General features: G+C 37.3%; 3 protein-coding genes across 5 annotated transcripts; all 3 read right to left on the bottom strand.

Annotated features, from left to right (window-relative positions):
• Positions 1–2616: 2616 nt before the first annotated feature.
• On the bottom strand, positions 2617–6421 carry LOC146324613 (L-rhamnose-binding lectin SML-like). Of its 3 annotated transcripts, none has more exons than XM_084720198.1 (9): positions 6070–6421; positions 4865–5068; positions 4705–4767; positions 4406–4541; positions 3469–3578; positions 3318–3362; positions 3057–3189; positions 2837–2940; positions 2617–2687 (listed from the first exon to the last, which is right to left on the bottom strand). In XM_084720198.1, exons 2-9 carry the CDS (start codon positions 4995–4997, stop codon positions 2677–2679), a joined length of 735 nt encoding a protein of 244 aa, XP_084576324.1. In that variant the 5' UTR covers positions 4998–5068; positions 6070–6421; the 3' UTR covers positions 2617–2676. The 3 variants fall into 3 exon arrangements, with proteins under 3 accessions (XP_084576324.1, XP_084576325.1, XP_084576323.1); XM_084720199.1 differs by having other exon boundaries at positions 4865–4900; positions 6070–6417; XM_084720197.1 differs by lacking the exon at positions 6070–6421 and having other exon boundaries at positions 4865–5135.
• A 3684-nt stretch (positions 6422–10105) lies between these two features.
• Positions 10106–14464, bottom strand: LOC146324612 (galactose-specific lectin nattectin-like). Its single transcript, XM_084720201.1, has 5 exons — positions 13801–14464; positions 12635–12700; positions 11791–11821; positions 10918–11003; positions 10106–10274 (listed from the first exon to the last, which is right to left on the bottom strand). The coding sequence occupies exons 2-5, from the start codon at positions 12698–12700 to the stop codon at positions 10110–10112; spliced, it is 348 nt and encodes a 115-aa protein (XP_084576327.1). The 5' UTR covers positions 13801–14464; the 3' UTR covers positions 10106–10109.
• Positions 14465–14973: 509 nt separating this feature from the next.
• Positions 14974–20859, bottom strand: LOC146324611 (galactose-specific lectin nattectin-like). Its single transcript, XM_084720200.1, has 7 exons — positions 20774–20859; positions 19681–19746; positions 18808–18838; positions 18481–18566; positions 17915–18049; positions 17718–17829; positions 14974–15367 (listed from the first exon to the last, which is right to left on the bottom strand). Exons 2-7 carry the CDS (start codon positions 19744–19746, stop codon positions 15303–15305), a joined length of 495 nt encoding a protein of 164 aa, XP_084576326.1. The 5' UTR covers positions 20774–20859; the 3' UTR covers positions 14974–15302.
• Between the last annotated feature and the right edge of the window lie 197 nt (positions 20860–21056).

Genomic DNA, 21056 nt, shown 5'->3' with positions numbered 1-21056 from the left:
CAGAAGGTGTTTTTGGGTTCTTTATTAATAAGTGCCAAGTCAGATCAGAAAAAATGGATTTTCAAATCATAATTATGACTTCAAACCCTATTGACAAGTCAAAAACTTGTCATTTCAACAATTCAGATATGAAGAGAATGCAGTTACCTCCTGGATTTAACTAATGAAACAGGTCAGATCCTTCCACTGGATAATCACTGCAGTGATTAATATGTTTCAGCTGGTAACCAGTTATTGAACTCTAACTGATGCAGTGAGCAGCTTCTCATTTCTTAAACAACCATGTCAGAAGACAAAAGATGTTCCTCTGTTTCAGAAGAGTCAAATTATTGTCCTGCATCAAGCAAAGAAAACAACTCAGGAGATTAATGAAACTACTAAAACTGGGTTAAGAACTGTCCAACACATTATTAAAACCTGGAAGGAAGGTGAACCATCATCTTCAAGGAAGAAATGTGGTCGGAAAAATATCTTGAATGAAACATTTAGTGAAATCAAATCATAAAAAATCAACAGTAGAACTCACAGCTGTGTTTAATAATGAAAGTAAGAACATTTCCACACAAACAATGTGAAGAGAACTGAAGGGATCGGGACTAAACAGCTGTGTAGCCTTAAGTGAGGATGATAAGAGAAAAAGGCTTCAGTTTGCTAGAAAGCATAAAGATTGGACTGTGGATCAATGGAAAAAGGTCATGTGGTCTGATGAGTCCAGATTTACCCTGTTCCAGAGTGATGGGGGCATCAGGGTAAGAAGAGAGGTGGATGAAGTGATGCTCCCATCATGCCTAGCGCCTACAGTACAGTACAGTGGCCTGTTGCGATATTGCGGCTCTGAAAGACAATATGAATAAAGAATGAATATGAATATAAAGAATAATGAAGATAAAATACACACAAAAGAATTTAAAAATATTTGTTTGTTTTAAAATCTGCTACATATATTGGAAAACTAAAAATGCCTGTTTTTTTGTTTTCCGATTTGCGTTTCAGAATTGGAAATAGAATGAACGGAAGGTACACGGACCCCAAAATGTCTTTTTTAATGAGTTGCAACACGCTGAAAGAGGAAACTTAAAATGTTTGCAATGAGGTTACGATGAAGTAACACTAATTTCATAAAATCTCAAGGCAAAAAAAACCATTTCTACATCTGAACAGTTCAGTTTAACAAATCTGATCCAAACAGTTTTCTCTCTTTTCTTTCTGCATGATAATGAGATTATATTTATTTTAATTTTGTTACTTGTTACCCCTCTACAGGAACCATCACCTGACTGTGGTGGAGACGTTTGTGTGTCCCTGTGAACCCGGGACACTGTGTCGTCTGGAGCCCACAGCTCCTGGTAGGGACTCCCATGGTGAACCGGTCTCAGGTCAGAGTCCAGACTAAGAATGGGTCAAAAAGAGCTCACGCAAAACTGAGGAAGGAGTGCAGAGACACTAAGGTAAGAGGCTCAGGTGAGCTCAATCAGCTGACGAACCTCCCATGTCAGTGTGTCTCCTGATGATGTTGACCAGGTCAGAGAGTCCATCACAGCATCAGGAATGACAGGAATAATATCCACAGTGCAGCCACAACAACAAGTGCATTAACCCTATTCTACATGCATTAAACCTTTGGTGGAGGTTTAGTTCTTCAGTTATGCTGGAAAATATATTTAAAAAGATGAAACTCTTGGCTATTATGATGAAGTTGTGAATTCTTGTCGGAGACGAGCGTGTTTTCTAGGAGAAAATTAAAAAAAATTAAAGTGAATCAAATCATTTCATAAACTACATATATAAATCCTCAAAAGGATAAATTTTCTCCAAAATTTTCCTCCTGTGTGGAAATCTGATGTTTTCTCATCACAGATGAAGAAAGACATTAAGACATCTTATTGGTCAAACATGTTCATGCAGGGTGATGAAAGAGTGACACAAACACAGAGAGAGACACAAAAATCCAAGTTAGAGCAAAGAAAAAGTCCACAAGAAGACACTGAGAGTTCAGAGGACAAACTAACAGCTAAGGAGGTAAAGACACTGGATTGAAGACACAGGTGAAAATAATCAATGACCAAAAAGAGATGAGACAGGAAGTAAAACAACAGACACACAAGGGAAGACAAACCAAAATAAAACAGGAAGTAACTGTAAGAAAAAAAAAAATCCAAACGGGACATTTATGTATGGTGGTGGTGAGCTGCTGTACACAAAATCAAACTTGAATTTTCATTTCATGTTTTATTTACATTTATTTTTTCATGTTTGTCCTGTAGTTCTGTCATGACAACTTCTAAACTGAGAGTCACACACCTCATTTATTCATTCAGTTTGTTGATTTCATCATCTGAATGATTTAAAGTCTCACTGTATCATACTGATATTTTAGTGTGTTTCTGTGAAACAGATCAGGCAAAGGAAGGAAAGTTTCTCAAATACAGAGGAAAATACAAAGTGCATTACATGATGTGAACAAATACATTAAAACACAATAAAATGCAAAAAATTAAATCCATACAGTGTAAAAAAGTGAATGAAATAAAAACTTGGCCCAGTCTTAATGTAGTTCTGTTGGTTTCTTGATTTCATCCAGGACGTCTCGTGTCGTTGCTCTGAATCACAGACTGATGAGTATGAATATTTTTAAATAATTATGATGTTACTGCGTGTTAACTGTGTACAACATGTTCACACAGGATCTGCAAAACAACACAGAACATATTCATTTTACTGACAGTGCAGCAGAAAGTAGCACATCTCATTTTTTGCTCCACATTATATACAAATGTGTTTTTTCACCACCATTTTCCTTTTCATATTACATCAGATCAGCCTCTGGGCTACTTACATAAGCAGGTGTAGGCCACCTCCAGGTACTTATACGTGCCGACACAGGGGTCTCCAAACACCGAGTTACTCGCCTGGATAATGCATCTGTTTTTTCCATTACATCTGTGGATGCAGAGCGACGTGACATATGAACTCTGGGTGTCATTTGAGAGACGGCATCATAAATCTGCTGAACCTGCAGATATTATTGAGCTGTAGCTGTAAAGTTAATGTGGTACCGTTCAGCGACTTTGTTGGTGGGTCCTGAGCAGAGGACATTTTGGATTTGAAAGGCGGGACGTTTGTAAGAGCATGTGGTCCTGTCACGGCGTCCATAATCAGCACCGTACACGTGAATGACCTGCCCTTCATCTGACAACAAGAGTCCAAGAGACAAGCGATGAAGTGAGCGCGTGAACATATAATTATGCATTATATTTATCGCATTATTAATGTGCTGTGTATGTGAAAACATAATAAAAAACAAAAAGTGATCTAACCACAGAATAGTTGTGCTGCAGAGTGCTCACAGATATCGAGGTGGACTGTCAAAGAAGCACACAGCAGATTAGATATCACACCAGGTCACACCAGGAAGCTGCACGGCTAAAATAAAGTGCGGCCGTAATTTCTTGCAGACGTGTGACTGACTTGCTGGGAAGCAGGTGTAGTTGGTCTCCAAATATTTATAGATTCCAGGGCAGGGATCAGACGTACGGACGACGGATGTGTTCAGTTCACACACTCTCTTGCCGTCACACCTGCAGGAAACACACAGAGAAAAAACAAAAACACTGTAGAATAAATACAGGTCACCTTTGGCTAATATCAGAGACATTAATACCATTTGTGTTAATATACAACATGAGTTTTTTGTTCTGTGACCCTGAAACAACAGACATTGTCCCAGAGGAAAACTGTCGTCTTTTCATTCTTAAGAGAATTAAATGAGATTCTTATTTTAAGCTTATTTGACGTCTCTTCTGTTTCACCAGGAGAAAAAAAGGAACAAAACTAAAGAAAAGCAGGAGATCTTTTGCTGAGCTCAGAGGCGTCTCAGGTGAATGTATGGAGCAAAAAACTTTAAGAGAAACTGAGACACATTTAAGATCTCGTTTAAGACCACAAAGTTTAATTTTAGATCTCACTGTTATCTCAAGAGCTGTAAGAAATTTAGTTATAAGAAAATGGTCAAACTCTCATCTAGGTCTTAAATGGAGTTAATTATGCCCAGTTATCTTCAATAGTTCTTTCTTTCACTGTCTTTGCTTGTGAAGACATTTTGGATTTTATGCTTTGCTTAATTTATTATTAAATTAATCACAACTACTTTCATATTCGATTAATTAGCTAATGAGTCTTTTTTTTTTTTTTTTTAAGAAAAAAAAAGTCTAAATTCTCTGATTCCAGCTTCTTAAATGTGAATATTTTCTGGTTTCTTTTCTCCTCTCTGACAGTAAACTGAATATTTTTTTGAGGTGTGGACAAAACAAGACATTTGGGGACGTCATCTTGGAATCTTGGATGAAGTGACGAGTGTTATAGAAATACAAACAGACATGTTAAATGGCTTCCACAGTGTGTGTACCTTCTCCTGAGGACGTCCACAGCTCCCTGCAGAGAGCACTCTGTGTTGGACAGCTGTTGTGCAGGTCTGCCCTCACTGCAGGTCTGTCTGTCTCTGCGTCCATACAGAGCCGCCTGCACACTGATCACTCCACTGTCTGTTACAGAGAGAGAAATTAATAAATATTCACATTATTCATAACATCAGAGGTGGATCCTGTAGGAGAGTCGCACTCCTCATCCTCACTCATCACAGAGGAGTGAAGGTGATCCTCCTTCATCTCTCTCCGCTTTATTAAAGTTCATAACGTGGAGTCATACCGCAGCTGAGACGCTGAACAGTGACGCCGTTGTCACAGCTGATGACCGTCTCTGAGGAAACATCTAAGAAAAACAGACATGAAAATATGAGCTGAAGGATGTCTGAGGCATAAACATAAAAAACCAAGATGTGTGAGTATTAAAACACTCTGATATTTACCTGCTGTCATGAACAAACAGGTCGCTGCTGCCAGAACTGAAAAAGACACATCACTGTTTTTTTCTTGTTTCTGTGTAAATCCAACCTGAGAATTACTGAGAAGGATTCCTTTAAACAAAACAGGCTGAAACATTTCTAAATAATAATATCTCTGCAGAGCTTGAATGTACTTCACATGGTTGAACCAGGATTAAAACATCTGGACTGCAATGAAGCAAATAACATTAAAAATTAAACAAAAAGAAAAGTGACTATAATAATAATAATAATAATAATAATAATATGCATGTTTGTAGCCTTTGTCCCGCCCCCTATCGGCGGGTTATTGCCAGTTTCCTGCTAAGCCCCGCCTTTTTAAGAGATTTTGACTTGTGGCGGCCATCTTTTTTTACTGATCTTGCTCATTTATAGCAGAAATGTGTGTGTCAGTCCCCCGATGCTGAATACCTCATTTAAAGTTGAGAGTCAAAATCTAAAAAAAAATAATGATATCACTGTTTTTCTGTTTAATTGCTAATTTAAAATCATAACACAACAAAACAAGTTTGTCTCATCTGCAAATAATATATTTTTTAATATTTTGGAAACCTTACGTATATTATGAAAATACAAAATAAAGAGTCAAACACTGAGCCTTGATCTTTAATAGTTGTGAATCTGAACATGCTGCCACTCTAATTCCATATTTTTTGTAGTTCCTTAAATAATAAATTATGGTCAAATGCTTTTTTAAAATCCAGGAACACACCCACTGCATATTCTTTATTTTCTGTTCATATTTCCTCCACACGTTCTAAAAGTGTAATCGTTCCACCGGGTCTAAATCTGTACTGCTGTTCACACTCAAAAGCATCAAGTCTTTTATAGATTCTTTTCCCAGTTTTTTAGAGAACTGTGGGAGCAAAGAAAAGGGGTGCATTCAATTACAGTTGGTACAGTGATGCTAACCTTAACTCATAATGACATCCTTGATTTTAGAGCATTATTGAGAACTGATGTCGGCTTCTGTTCACAAATATTCTGCCATGTTTTGAGAAAATAAATTGCTGAAATGAAAGTTTTGTCCTGAACTGATTGTTCTGCGCCTGTGCATCTTTTTTAAGTGGGTACATGGAAATACATCCAGCACCCTGAAACTCCAATCAGATACAATAACAGAAATCTTATCTGAGCACAATCCAAAGATCGGTCAGTCATGTACTCACGCAGGGTGCTGATGCAGAGCATGGTGTTGGTAGCAGGTAAGTAGCAGGTAAGACTGATGGTGGCTGGGACAGACTCCTGTATTTAATCTGTCCGGGTCAAGAACTGTTATCTGCTTCAGATGAAAAACACCTGGATCCTGTCCAGGAAGTCAGATTCACTGGGTGTGACCGACCGTGATAAAGTTAATAAATTACTTCATGATCCAAGATTATCAAAAGGGGAAAACAGACTCCTTTGTGAGCTCACGAGAGCACATGTTTACAGAGCGTATGACTCACCGCCGAACTCTCCCTCTGACATATATTTTCACACTAATAATATAAAATGATTCATGGCTGCTTTTAATCACGAGCTTCCTTAAAGCGGCGTGTGCAGACTGCAGAGTCAGTCCCGCTTCATCAGGCCTCTTCTTCGTGTGTATGTCTGTTTACTGTGTGACGAAAATGAAGGGATGTGATTTGTGTCTGCAGTCGTGTTGTCAGCTCTGTGTGACGCTTTGATCAAACTCAGTGTGTTACAATACATCAATGCACGTTTAGCAAGTTTTTTTTTTATCTGTAAATTTGTCACTTTAAAAGAAGATCCAAGTTTTTTTTCTCGTAAATTTACGACTGTAATCTTAAAGAATATCCTTTTTTTTTTCCACGTAAACTTATCACTTTAAGTTTTAAGAATTGCCAAGTGTTTTTCTTGTAAATTTACCCCTTGAATCTTAACAAATATCTGACTTTGTTCTTGTAAATTTATGGCTTTAATCTTAAAGAATATCTGAGTTTTTGTCTCATAAATTTACCACAATTTTTTTCTTGGAATATTACTCCCCTCTCATTTTTTTTTTTATTATTTTTTATGTGATGTAATTAATACACTGTCCAAGTGAACAAGTGCACATTCCCTCCTCTTTTCATCTCTTACATACTTTTTATTGAACATTTGAGTTTTATATTTAAGATTCTTGAATTTCGCAGCACTTTTTTTAAAAATCTTATCTTCTCACCATTTTTATGTATTTCTTAGGGCTCAAGGAAGCATGAAATGTAAACAGACTTGTTTCCTTACAAGAAAACTTCACTGGGACACTTTATTTTTTTCTGTGGACTTCCTGGATCACTCTGAAGGACGTGTTGTTGGACATATTCAGTCTGAAAACACTGTGCACCCTTTACTACAGCTTACAGATTGATCAGTTACTTTCTTTATAACAGTCTTCACTCGCTCGTTTGGTGTGTTAGAGCTGCTGCCCAGTCAGCAGTGACGTGTTTTTAAGAACTGCAGTATTAAAAATGTGTTGCAGTGAGCTTCTGTTCAGAACAGATTGTTCGATGTGCGACAGTTTCCGTTTAAATAAATGTGCTGCTACGTTTTGTTGGTGCTGAATCCTGGACTTTAATTATGTTAAATGTGCAGATGATATCATCTCATATTGATCACAGGTCCCTGAATCAAATCTGATTCAAACTGTATCGTGGCACATTTTATGATATCAGTATGATATGATATGATATGATATGATATGATATGATATGATATGATATGATATGATATGATATAATATGATATGATATGATATGATATGATATGATATCGTACTGACTTGATGTAATATTGTATCATGATGAAACTTATTTACTCCTGTAATCATAACTGTAGAAAAATACTACCATGAAACTGAGTTTAGATTTTAGTTCTCCAGAAATTAATACTTCAGACTTTTTACACACACACACACACACACACACACACACACACACACATATGCAGTTAATTTTATTTTTTTTAATGACAGTTAAACTTTTGTTTGTACTTTAAGTTCATTCCAAAATTACAATTTAAAATAAATGCAAGATATTTCATTTGATTTATTCCCCTTTTCCTCTGATGAAAAAGTAAGAAAATTAAGCAAAAAAAATCAAAACAAATCATTGCATTTAAGCTGCAAAAAGCCTTTTTTGCATTAATCCAGCAGAGGACACTGTCAGTACAGCTCACTGATGTCAGAGAAACCAGATATGACACAGGAAGTGCCATCAGCTTGGAGGAAGTGACATCATCACAGCAGATATGACAGTCAGTCAGGAGGCATCACAGGTTCTTTCCACAAACAAAATGTAGATTGTGGGTGCACAGGGCATCACCCCAGAACGGTCCTGTAAGAACATGAAGAAAGTGCTGAGTGCAGCAGAACTAAAGTGTTTTTACAGATTAGATTTACAGAAAATGTCTCTGATGTGTCATTTCTCTAATACTTCTTCTTTACACATATCAAAAGAAGACTAACAGCTGTACAGCTGCAGACACTCCTCACTATAGATTTCACATCACCAGCAGGCTTAGAGAGTAATGGATTACATGTAACATAAGTAGTGTACAAGTAAACCACTCTTCACCACTGGTCTCAGTGAAACCAGCCAATCAAACTCTCTAATCTAATTAAAAAACATTTACAGGTAAGACCGACTGCAAACGTCACCTACACAGATCAATCTCTAATGTTAGAGGTCATCTGAAAGTAATAGAAAATAATAAAGTTAATTTACTTTAATATTGTGATACTTGGATTAGGTTACTGACTATTTCTTTTAACAAGTAATTAGTCATTATGGAATATATGTTGAAAGTGACCCTCCCACCCTGATCATCAGTATTGATCAGAACAGAAAACAGATTTGTACCATGCCAGTTGTTCACTAAACAGTGTTCTTTTCCTCCATGGTTGTCCGGTTGCCCCAGAGCCCAGGGACTGTAGTCAAACTTGGTGCCATCAGTCCACATCCAGTTTCCTTCCTGAAAGTTTTGAAGAATTACAGGTTACTCCTACAAGTACAAGACACAGCTGATTAGGGTTGCCACCTTTCACAAATAAAAATAAGGGACGCCCACCACAGCTCCTCGGGGCCATGTCCACCACGGGCCCGACTCCCGTGGGGTGGGGCGCCCGCAGCAGTGCTATGTTTTATTTTGTGCCAGTGTTTTTAGTAAAGGGGTGATCAAGAAAGCAATTAGTCATACTCTGTGGTAGACAAAGTACTCAACCCCAGTAACTGAGTCAAAGTATAGATACTCTTGGTCAAATATTACTCAACTACAAGTAAAAGTTGCTCAGTCAAAATTGCTTGTAGAACCACTCTGCTACACAAAGCTTATAGAAACACCTATAAAAACTTCGGCAAAGAAATGCAATCAAAAACAAAAAGGACAGCTGTTGTCATTATCTGATGTAACTGTATTAAAATCACAGCATATAATTAGACTGAAGCCGACTGTAAGGAGTTTTAAAGGCAGAGGCAGTATATACATGTATTATGTGGTATTTTTCACCCCGATAAAAACAATCCAACTTTAAAAGCTACCTGGAACAATTAATAATTATAATTACATCTTGAGATTTAAATGTGTCAATCAATTAACCTATTTAATGAGATACTGTATGATCTACCACATGGCAGTAGCACTAGCACCTAAAGGAGATCTATTTGTGTGGAGTGTGCAACAATGAACTTTTAAAATATAAACTAAATAAACTGAGAACGTAACTTTTAAAGTGCATAACTGTTCTTGCTGTAGGGACTCTCTGTGAAGCCTGGAGACATTTTTACTTAAAGAGGAAAAAACAGAAAAAAAAACACAACAAAAACACTTGTAAACTTGTTTATTTGCGTTTTCGCTTTTGAGAACATGGTGGAGTATCGGGTGTAGTGGACATTTTTAAAAGGTGCGGGTGTTGTGAGCAGCGCCGGTGTGTGGTGTCTGTCTCTAGGCAACGGTGACAGCAACGCACGTAGGCAGCCAGGCACCAGACCGGGGGGGTCCTGCGTAGATCCCGCCACAACAATTTTGCTGGCCTTAGTATTTCCTGTGTTTTATTTTGTTCATTATTGTTAGATTTAGTGTTGATGTGTGTGTGACAGACATGTGTATTGGACATTTATGAAAATACGGAACAAATTTAATTAAATGTTGCGTCCCGTATGTACATTTAATTGTCAAATAAAGGACGATTCCGTATCTTACGGGACGGGTGGCAACCCTACAGCTGATATCAGACCCTTTGTGTTGGTAAATGTCTCACCTTTACTCCATCATGGCCTCCAATCCAGGTGTGTGGATATGAGTTGGTTGCTTTGTGAATCAGTTCCCTGACAAACATGTTTTCCTCACTGTTGTGGATCGAGGCCAAATTCCCACCAAGAGTCTGACAGGTTCTCTGTCAGAGGAGACAAAGATACAAACATGAGAAGGAAGCAGTGAGTGCATGTAAACAGAGAGGACAGAATAACTTTACAGCAAACAAATCCTAGTTTTGATAGGGTGAAATGCATGTGGTGCAAGATGATGTCATTGACGACATGACAGCTCCCCAAAAGTGGAGACAAAGCATCTTGTTCGCCCCCTGGTGGCTGGCTGCAGTACAGGTCATAAACCCCGCCCCCTACATGTCAGCAGATGGGACATGGACCAAATTAAAAAATCAAAGTACACATCAAATAAAGGTTTCTCAAACATGGTTTCTGTCATTTTAAGTCATGTTTGTCCACGTGTTCATTTTTTTCATCACTTTGGTTTCATTAGTTTTTTAATGCTATAAAAACGAGGTTTCACATCTGAGTCGACCAGATTTCTGGGCGGGACCTTGATACTGCAGCTACATCTCTGATCACTGCTGCACAGACTCTTGTCTTGTTGCGTCTTTTTGTCTTGTTGCATTGTTTTCACCTTGTTGTGTCTTGTTTGTGTCATGTTTTCATTGAAACATATTTTTTGTATTGTGTTTAATTTGTGTTGTGTCTTATTTGTCTTGTTCCATCATTATGTCTTGTTGTGTGTGAGTGTTGTGTATCATATCGTACCTCTGCTTTATCCAAAGTCATGGGTTTGTTTTGGAAGAGGAAACAGCGAGAGCCAAACTTAGTCCAGAAAGGAGGACAGCAGGGACCTGAGACACAGTTCGTATGTTAGATAAAAGACATGTTATTCTCACATTAACACTCTCACTGTAAAGGTGTGTTCAGACACAAAGTAACTGTCATTTGCACAGATTCAAACAGCTGTGCAGTGTGTTGACTGAACAGCCAGGAGAGGCAGATTTCTAAAATGTTTCCATTGGGACATGAGAAACACAGATGCAACAAACTATTTGTGTTTTTGTCTTTTGGGTTTGTAATCTTAGAGAGAAAGAAAACTTTGCACACATATTTGATGACACAGGTGTGAAGGAGAGGGGCGAGCAACGTAATGACATTTTAGTCCTGGACCTTCATCAGACCAGCAGTTTGTATCAGTGAGAAACCGTCTTAAACAGAGACTGGATGTTAGTCTGCAACCAATCACATTCACCACATGCAAGTAGAGACAAAAATAATAATTCACTATTAAAAACACCACAATAATCAAAACAGAACTAAAAAAAAAAAAACATTAAAAATGAATACCAACACTCTAATTCCAAATATTTGGTGAACATTTATTCTTTGAGAATTTTATGAAATATATGAAATCAATGAAATGTTTTGATTTGCTTTAACTTTTTAAAGTTCTAAACTTGCTCTGTTCCAGAAAACACCCTTATCCCAGACACTTGAGTTATTGGACACGTTTGGATCAGAAACAATCCAACAAATAAAAGGCTGATCATTCATAAGTGAACGCTCTGAAACAATTCTTCTTCATCATAAATCCAAGAATCAAAATATTCCAAGTATGAAAAAATCACAGCTACCAACCTTTACTGTCGGGTGGAAGAGAGGCTGAGCTCTGTGTGAACATGAGAAGAAGATTAAATCAGTTTGCACAACATTTACTTCAACACTGTCACTGATTTATCAAAGCAACAGTATACAACAAATACATTTTGGGTCATTTTTATACATGATGACATGTGGAAAAAGATATGAAATAAATATGTGATGTGCAAACATCATATCAAGACTTTAGGAGACTTGGTTTACACCAAATGAACAGTATGGAGGCATTTTATGTTTTGTTTTTTTTTCCAGTTGGTTTTTTACGTTCGAAAACTGGTCCCCATTCACTTCCATTGTTTATTAGATTGTGCTTAGTGTTTTATGAACTAAAAAGCTAAAAGAAAAAGAAAAGAAAAGAGAAGATAATTTCTATTTTGTGGTGAACTATCCCTTTAAAGGTATTGAGTACAGATAAAAAGCCCTGACAATCATCTACATACAAGTAGAAGGTGTATATAGTTTTTTAAAACATATATATTTGATTTTATTATTGAACACTTTTTTCTAACTTGTACTTTCGATCCTTGAGCTGCTGTAACGAGTGAATCTCTCATTCTGTAAATCTTCCTCTGCTTTAATTTCATTTTTGTTTTTTTCTTCTGTTCAGACGATATATTGAGGAGGTGAGTTTTGTCACAGAGGAGAAAATGAAACTCTGATGTTCACTGTGCATCAAGCAGAAGTGATATAGAAGTCACAAACACTGAAGAGACTTTTTCTTTATCATTTCAGTAAAAAGAAGACAACAGAGTGACGTACACTGACTTCATCTACCTGCTCTTCAAACCTAAAAATCTTTCAATCAATACTGAATGTGACTTGCCGTTCCTGCGATCAACAGTCCGCTGGTCATCCAGAGGAAGAAAACCAGGTGAAAACCTGACGCCATCTGTGGAAAAACATTCAACAAAATGAACTTCCTGCATGAGCTCATCCAGAACATGTGTGACTGTGTGCCGTCATGAATGACTTCAGAGAACTGAAGATTAACACATATAAAAGTCACAACAAGTTCAGTTTGGTAACATGGACACAGTTTGCATTGGTTACTAAATGCCTCATAGACTTTTCTGTCTTTTAGATTTGACATCCATCGCTAAAGCTGAGGGAGACTTAAAACTAGCAAGCGACAAAATAAAGAGGAACCATCACGACCAAATTCAGACCTCAACAATAAATCAGACCTCAACAATAAATCTTAGGAGGAGTTAATCTGTGCATGAACAAACATTCCTGACCATTTTACTGATATTTCTGCATCACCTTGTTTTATCTTCACACATTTTATCAAAATCATACACATTTAAAGACTTTATAAATAAGAAATAAATTTATTTAGGCTAAGTTAACAGCTTAGCATCTTATTATTTTTATTTCCCCTCATCAGGATAAAAAATGTAGGACATTTTAGTCCGTTTCATAAATGAGACATAATAAGTGAATTTTGGCAAAAGTAACATGCTCTCAGTTTTTCCTCTTATCAGTAAAATCTTAAATTTGCTAGATTTCTTCCACAGTCTTTTATTTATTTGGTGACCCAAAAAATAATAATAAAAAACCCCTGTGGGTCCTGACAGTCTTTGGGAATGACTGCTGTACAGTATTATTATTATAGTTTTTTTAAAAGAACATAATTCTTATCATTTATTCAATTATTATCATTAATATCATTATTGCTATTACATTAATTTACTACGGTGATGATTACAGACAGATTTTAAAAACACGACTCTCATACCAACATTTTTGTTTTGCTGATCTGATCTGATCTGATCTGTGACTTAAAACTGTGATACAATCCAACCTGTGAGTTTTCTGATCCATTAATTCATTTATAAATTAACTGATATCCCATAATAGTCAGGATATGAAAATGCACCTGCTGGTATCCAGTATTACCTCTATTTTATTTTGTTTCTTTGTTAACCCCCAGCCTTAAAGTTCAAAGTGTGCCTATGTTTGATAGGCAGTAAAGCAGTAAAATGTTACCTGTGCTGCAGCGATGCCTTCCTGACAGAAAGGATGACCGAAGAAATAATAAGGTAAGACAGGTGCAGTCCTTATATAGCCAGCTGGGCCTGGTTTGTCTGGTTTGTCTGCTTTGCCCCTGATTATGTATAGGAGACGCTAACAGGGGTGTAACAATTCCTTCATGCATCCGAAGCATGAGACTTCAATGTGTAACATACGAGTGCATCGATTCAGATCACCTGTAACAGTAAAAAGCTGAACGTGAATTTGAAAATGCAAATCAATACAGCACCAGCGTATCAATATATCTTGTTAGGAGGAGCATATGTTTCATTTTTGGCTTTGGCAATGAACTGCCGCTGTAACTTTCCTCTGTTTCCTCTCTCCCAGTCTCTGGCTGCACCGCTCTCGCTGGACGCCTGCTGCCCCGTTCACACAAAACAAGCGCTCCCCCATTCCTCTCCTGCCTCTACATTTCTTCAAAACAGACAGTGAAAGAACTGACGTTGCACCAACAAACATTTTTAACTCACATGTGTAGAATAACTTTGGGTTTCATAAGAAAAACAGAGATGTCAGTTAACACGTTCAGATTCATAATAAGAAGTTAACACCACTGTAATGTCTCCTTGTCTCTGTCCCTCCTCTTACTAGATTTAGTAAAACTATCAGGATTTCTTCAGGGTTTACAGATTGATCAGTTAGTTTCTTTATAACAGTCTTCACTCGCTCGTTTGGTGTGTTAGAGCTGCTGCCCAGTCAGCAGTGACGTGTTTTTAAGAACTGCAGTATTAAAAATGTGTTGCAGTGAGCTTCTGTTCACAACAGATTGTTCGATGTGCGACAGGACTTTAATTATGTTAAATGTGCAGATGATATCATCTCATATTGATCACAGGCCCCTGAATCAAATCTGATTCAAACTGTATCGTGGCACATTTTATGATATCAGTATGATATGATATGATATGATATGATATGATATGATATGATATGATATGATATGATATGATATCGTACTGACTTGATGTAATATTGTATCATGATGAAACTTATTTACTCCTGTAATCATAACTGTAGAAAAATACTACCATGAAACTGAGTTTAGATTTTAGTTCTCCAGAAATTAATACTTCAGACTTTTTCACACACACACACACACACACACACACACACACACACACACACACATATATATATGCACTTAATTTTTTTTTTAATGACGCTTCAACTTTTGCTTGTAGTTCATTCCAAAATTACAATTTAAAATAAATGCAAGATATTTCATTTGATTTTCTAAATCAACCAGTTCCCTTATTCCCCTTTTCCTCTGATGAAAAAGTAAGAAAATTAAACAAAAAATCAAAACAAATCATTGCATTTAAGCTGCAAAAAGCCTTTTTTGCATTCATCCAGCAGAGGACACTGTCAGTACAGCTCACTGATGTCAGAGAAACCAGATATGACACAGGAGGAAGTGACATCATCACAGGAGATACGACAGTCAGTGGCAGGAGGCATCACAGGTTCTTTGCACAAACCAAAGGTCTCTGGTAGTGGCATTTTTCATCATTCCAGAACGGTCCTGTAAGAACATGAACAAAGTGCTGAGTGCAGCAGAACTAAAGTGTTTTTACAGATTAGATTTACAGAAAATGTCTCTGATGTGTCATTTCTCTAATGGATTAATGGATTACATGTAACATAAGAAGAGTATAAGTAAAAGGTAACTGTATTCCATTACGGTTACATTTAGTAAATATTGGGATTATTAGCAGAATTACAACTTTAAGATAAAGAACGATATACTACCATGTGCAGTGCACACACACACACACACACCACTCTTCACCACTGGTCTCACTGAAACCAGCCAATCAAACTCTCTAATCCAACGCTTGTCAAACTCAATCACAGAAGGGGACAAAATTTAAAACACAATCTAAGTCACGGGCCAAACAGGATTAACATTTAGACAACAGTCTAAAACTGACTGTATATGAATTTGAACAGACAGACTGCAACAACTTTTTCCACAATAAAATAAATATTTTTTTTCTTCAACAATAACATAAAGCAAAACAAGAACATTTCAGCTCAGAATATTTAAGTTCACATATCTGATCAGCAACAGTATTTCTGCTGAGGTTTATGTAGCACTTCCTTTATTCATTCTAGAAAGTTGCACAAGCACTTAACTTAGGTACTTTTCAAAGAGGAGTAGAGAAAAAATACTTGGACTCTTGCATAGATTTTTAGAACATATAGTCTGCATTTATTTAACAGCAACACTAAACACAATACAATTTTCTTTCCTTTGCGCAACTTTTGTTAACCAACCCTTAAAGTGAACCACCAAAACCTTCCTTAGTGCCAATAAATTTTGAGCCAGGGTTCAGTTTGTTAGTGCACTGGTGCACTGCAGGCTTCAGATTTAAAATTCAAACACCACAGAACCAGCAATATTTTAGGAAAAGGTTAAACTGCACACTGACAAACACTGAGGAGATGAAGAGGAGAGACAGAGTCTGGACTCTTCATCATGACTTACAATAATGCAGCACAGTGACAAATATGGAGGAGACGAGTGTCTGTCAGTTTGGTCTTTACAGAGACAGATATTTTAATCTGTAGTGTTTAAACCACAGAACTGTACAGTAACATCAGGATTCATCATCAATAAAGTTTTGATATCGCTCGATATTTCACACACACACACTCCTCCTCCGTCCTCTCTGCTGCTCGTCTCTCCTCCAACGCTGTTGTGATCAATTAGCATGAAGTAATTAAGTATTTAAAAGTACACAAATCGGAGTGAAAAATCACGTATCATAGAAGTGTACATTAATATTATGATTCATGATCATAAAAAGTTTTTTATATCAAGTCGACACATCTGTCCATATTCTCTCTCTTTCTCTCTCTCTCTCTCTCTCTCTCTCTCTCTCTCTCTGTCTCTCTCTCTCTCTCTCTCTCTCTCTGCTGTGGGTCAGTCTTATTTTTACTTTTACCTGGTTTCAGGTGGAGCTGCAGCTCCATCAGCACTCACTCATCTCCCTCCTCATATACTTCTGTTTCTTTGCACTGAAACAGTTGCCTAAACATACAAGCCTGTTTACACTGTCATTTGTCAGATTTATTTCCAGCTGCTGAATCAAACTATTGGTCAGGCCAATATAACAGCATGTGCATTAATCCCACATCCAAAAAAATAGTGGCGTTAAAAGGAATTTGCGTTGACACGTTATTAACATGTTTACTTTGACAGCCCTAAATATATTCTTTAATTATGGCCACATTAGCACCACAAACAAGGCACACAGGTTTAGGTCCAACGTCGACAAACAGGTCCTCTGTTTTCACAGTCCACTTCTTTTTTTTTTTGGCCGTTTATTTTGGGGGTTAGCTTAAGTGTCACTATAAAAGCGCTGACCAATGCATTCATCCGCTGACCACTGATCAGTGTGTCATTAAAACAGCGGGAGGAAGGGTTGGTGCACAGGTCTCGAGTTGTGCAGCAGTTGTTGCAGTGCATTGTGGGATTTGTGGTATGAGTAGTGGGACTGCTATTTACTGAAAGGCCATTAGTAATAGTCACATGAAATTATCGCGCCAGCCGTATATAATTGTATCGCGGGCCGGATGTGGCCCACAGGCCAACAGTTTGACATGTGCTCTAATCTAATTAAAAAACATTTACAGGTAAGACCGACTGCAAATGTTACCTACACAGATCAATCTCTAATGTTAGAGGTCATCTGAAAGTAATAGAAAATAATAAAGTTTATTTTATTTATTATAATAATATTGTGATACTTGGATTAGGTTACTGACTATTTCTTTTAACAGGTAATTAGTCATTATGGAATATATGTTGAAAGTGACCCTCCCACCCTGATCATCAGTATTGATCAGAACAGAAAACAGATTTGTACCTCCCCAGTTGTTCACTAAACAGCGTTCATCTCCTCCATGGTTGTTTGGTTCTGTAGGAGCCCAGGGACTGTAGTCAAACTTGGTGCCATCAGTCCACATCCAGCGTCCATCCTGAAAGTTTTGAAGAATTACAAGTTACTCCTACAAGTACAAGACACAGCTGATATCAGACCCTTTGTGTTGGTAAATGTCTCACCTTTACTCCATCATGGCCTCCAATCCAGGTATGTGAATATGAGTTGGTCCCTTTGTGAATCAGTTCCCTAACAAACATGTTTTCCTCACTGTTGTGGATTGAGGCCAAATTCCCACCAAGAGCCTGACAGATAATCTGTCAGAGGAGACAAAGATACAAACATGAGAAGGAAGCAGTGAGTGCATGTAAACAGAGAGGAATGTGGAGAAAATAATAGTAAAAATAACTTTACTTTATAAACTTGAAAACCTTTTCTCATCAGTTTGGTTTTATTAGTTTTTTTAATGCTATAAAAATGAGGTTTCACATCTGAGTCGACCAGATTTCTGGGCGGGACCTTGATACTGCAGCTACATCTCTGATCACTGCTGCACAGACTCTTGTCTTGTTGCTTCACGTTCATCTGGTTGGGTCTCTTTTGTCTTGTTGTGTTGTTTTTTGTGTCGTGTTGCTTCATTTTCATCTCACTGCACCTTTTTTGTCTTGTGTTTTAATCGTTACATATTTTTAATCTTGTTACATCATGTTCATCTTGTTGTGTGTGAGTGTAGCGTGTGATATCGTACCTCTGCTTCATCCATCGTCACGCGTCTGTTTTGGAAGAGGAAACAGCGAGAGCCAAACATAGTCCAGTCAGGAGGACAGCAGGGACCTGAGACACAGTTCTTATGTTAGATAGAAGATAAAATATGAGATAAAGAGAAAGGTCACACACACATTCTAAAGGTGTGTTCAGACACAAAATATCATTTACACAGATCAGCTGTGCAGTGTGTTGATCGAACAGCCAAGATAGGAGTGTGTGTGTGTGTGTGTGTGTGTGTGTGTGTGTGTGTGTGTGTGTGTGTGTGTGTGTGTTGGGGGGTGTTAATGAATAAATCACAGCTACCAACCTTTACTGTTGGGTGGAAGAGAGGCTGAGCTCTGTGTGAACATGAGAAGAAGATTAAATCAGTTTCCACAACATTTACTTCAACACTGTCACTGATTTATCAAAGCAACAGTATACAACAAATACATTTTGGGTCTTTTTTATACATGAAAACATGTATGAAATGTATGTGACATGTGCAAACGTCATATCAAGACTTAAGGAGACTTGGTTTACACCAAATGAACAGTATGGAGGCATCTTATGTTTTTTTCCAGTTGTTTTTTATGTTCGAAAACTGGTCCCCATTCACTTCCATTGTTTATTAGATTGTGGTTAGTGTTTTATGAACTGAAAAGCTAAAAAAAAAAAAAAGAAAAGAAAAAGAAAAAGAAAAAGATCTTCAATCAACATGAGGGTGAGAAGATAATTTCTATTTTGGGGTGAACTACCCCTTTAAAGGTACTGAGTACAGATAAAAAGCCCTGACAATCATCTACATACAAGTAGAAGGTGTATATAGTTCACATAGTTTTTTAAAACATATACATTTGATTTTATTATTGAACACTTTTTTCTAACTGTACTTTCGATCCTTGAGCTGCTGTAACGAGTGAATCTCTCATTCTGTAAATCTTCCTCTGCTTTAATTTCATTTTTGTTTTTTTCTTCTGTTCAGACGATATATTGAGGAGGTGAGTTTTGTCACAGAGGAGAAAATGAAGCACTGATGTTCACTGTGCATCAAGCAGAAGTGATATAGAAGTCACAAACACTGATGAGACTTTTTCTTTATCATTTCAGTAAAAAGAAGACAACAGAGTGACGTACACTGACTTCATCTACCTGCTCTTCAAACCTAAAAATCTTTCAATCAATACTGAATGTGACTTGCCGTTCCTGCGATCAACAGTCCGCTGGTCATCCAGAGGAAGAAAACCAGGTGAAAACCTGACGCCATCTGTGGAAAAACATTCAACAAAATGAACTTCCTGCATGAGCTCATCCAGAACATGTGTGACTGTGTGCAGTCATGAATGACTTCAGAGAACTGAAGATTAACACATATAAAAGTCACAACAAGTTCAGTTTGGTAACATGGACACAGTTTGCATTGGTTACTAAATGCCTCATAGACTTTTCTGTCTTTTAGATTTGACATCCATCGCTAAAGCTGAGGGAGACTTAAAACTAGCAAGCGACAAAATAAAGAGGAAAAGACAGCGAGTGGTAGACAGAGGCTCTGACAGATTTTAGCTGATGAAACATCACTTTTTTTTTTTTTTTTATTCAGTGTGTAGCCAGCACATTTTTCACTTTACTTTTGTTATACAACAATGAAAATAAATAAATAAATAAATAAAAAGAGGAACTGTTATTCAGGATCAAAAGAGCCACATGTGACTGTGGAGCTGCAGGTCGCAGATCCCTGCCCTGGTGCTGCTCTGATTCTGGTCTCATCCTGTGGTATCACAGCCTGTGGTGATGCACAGGACTACAGGATTGTTCAGGTGGGTCAAGTAACAGAGCAGCAGTGTGAGTAAGTTATTGATAAATTACAACAACACTGTGTACAACAGTCTGTCTTCAACCGTCTCCCCTCCATCTGTCTCTCCCTCCCTCTCAAACACACATGCTGCTGCAGCAGTGCGCTTTCTGCTCAGGTTAAGGTAGGTTTTGTTGTTGTTGTTGTTGTTTTGTCTCTTTTTGCCTTAAATTTTAAAATAGTTTTACATTATGAAGAGTAGTTGCTACCTTGGTAGAGAGATCAAAGCCAAGAGCATTTTTAAAATACTACCTTAATTCCAACTTTTGTTTTTGTTGATCCAAAAACTGATCTGATCTGTGACCGAACCGCAAGTTTTCTGATCCATTGCACCACTAATAGTTGGGATATAATTATTATTATTATTATGTTTTGTTAATCCCCAGCCTTAAAGTTCAAAGTGCGTCTATGTTTGATAGGTAGTAAACCAGTAAAATGTTACCTGTGCTGCAGCGATGCCTTTCTGACAGAAAGAGGACGACCAAAGAAATAAAAAGGCAGGACAGGAGCAGACCTTATATAGCAGACCATGTCTGTTTTATCTGACTCTTAATCATATAACTGACACGCCAATTTTTGGGGATGTTTCCAACAAGGAAACAAATATTTTATTTTATTTTTTGCATGTGTGTGTTGCTTTTAGAACATGTGAACTTGCCCTGTGTTTACATTCATACATCCGATACAGGTTTGGTCACATTTCTGTTAGAACAAGACTTTCATTG

Source organism: Lutjanus erythropterus, chromosome 6, assembly GCF_056507025.1.
Source record: "Lutjanus erythropterus isolate fLutEry1 chromosome 6, fLutEry1.hap2, whole genome shotgun sequence".
NCBI lineage: Eukaryota > Metazoa > Chordata > Actinopteri > Lutjaniformes > Lutjanidae > Lutjanus > Lutjanus erythropterus.
Note: the sequence above shows the minus strand (reverse complement) of the source record. Positions and strands in the feature narration are given on the sequence as shown.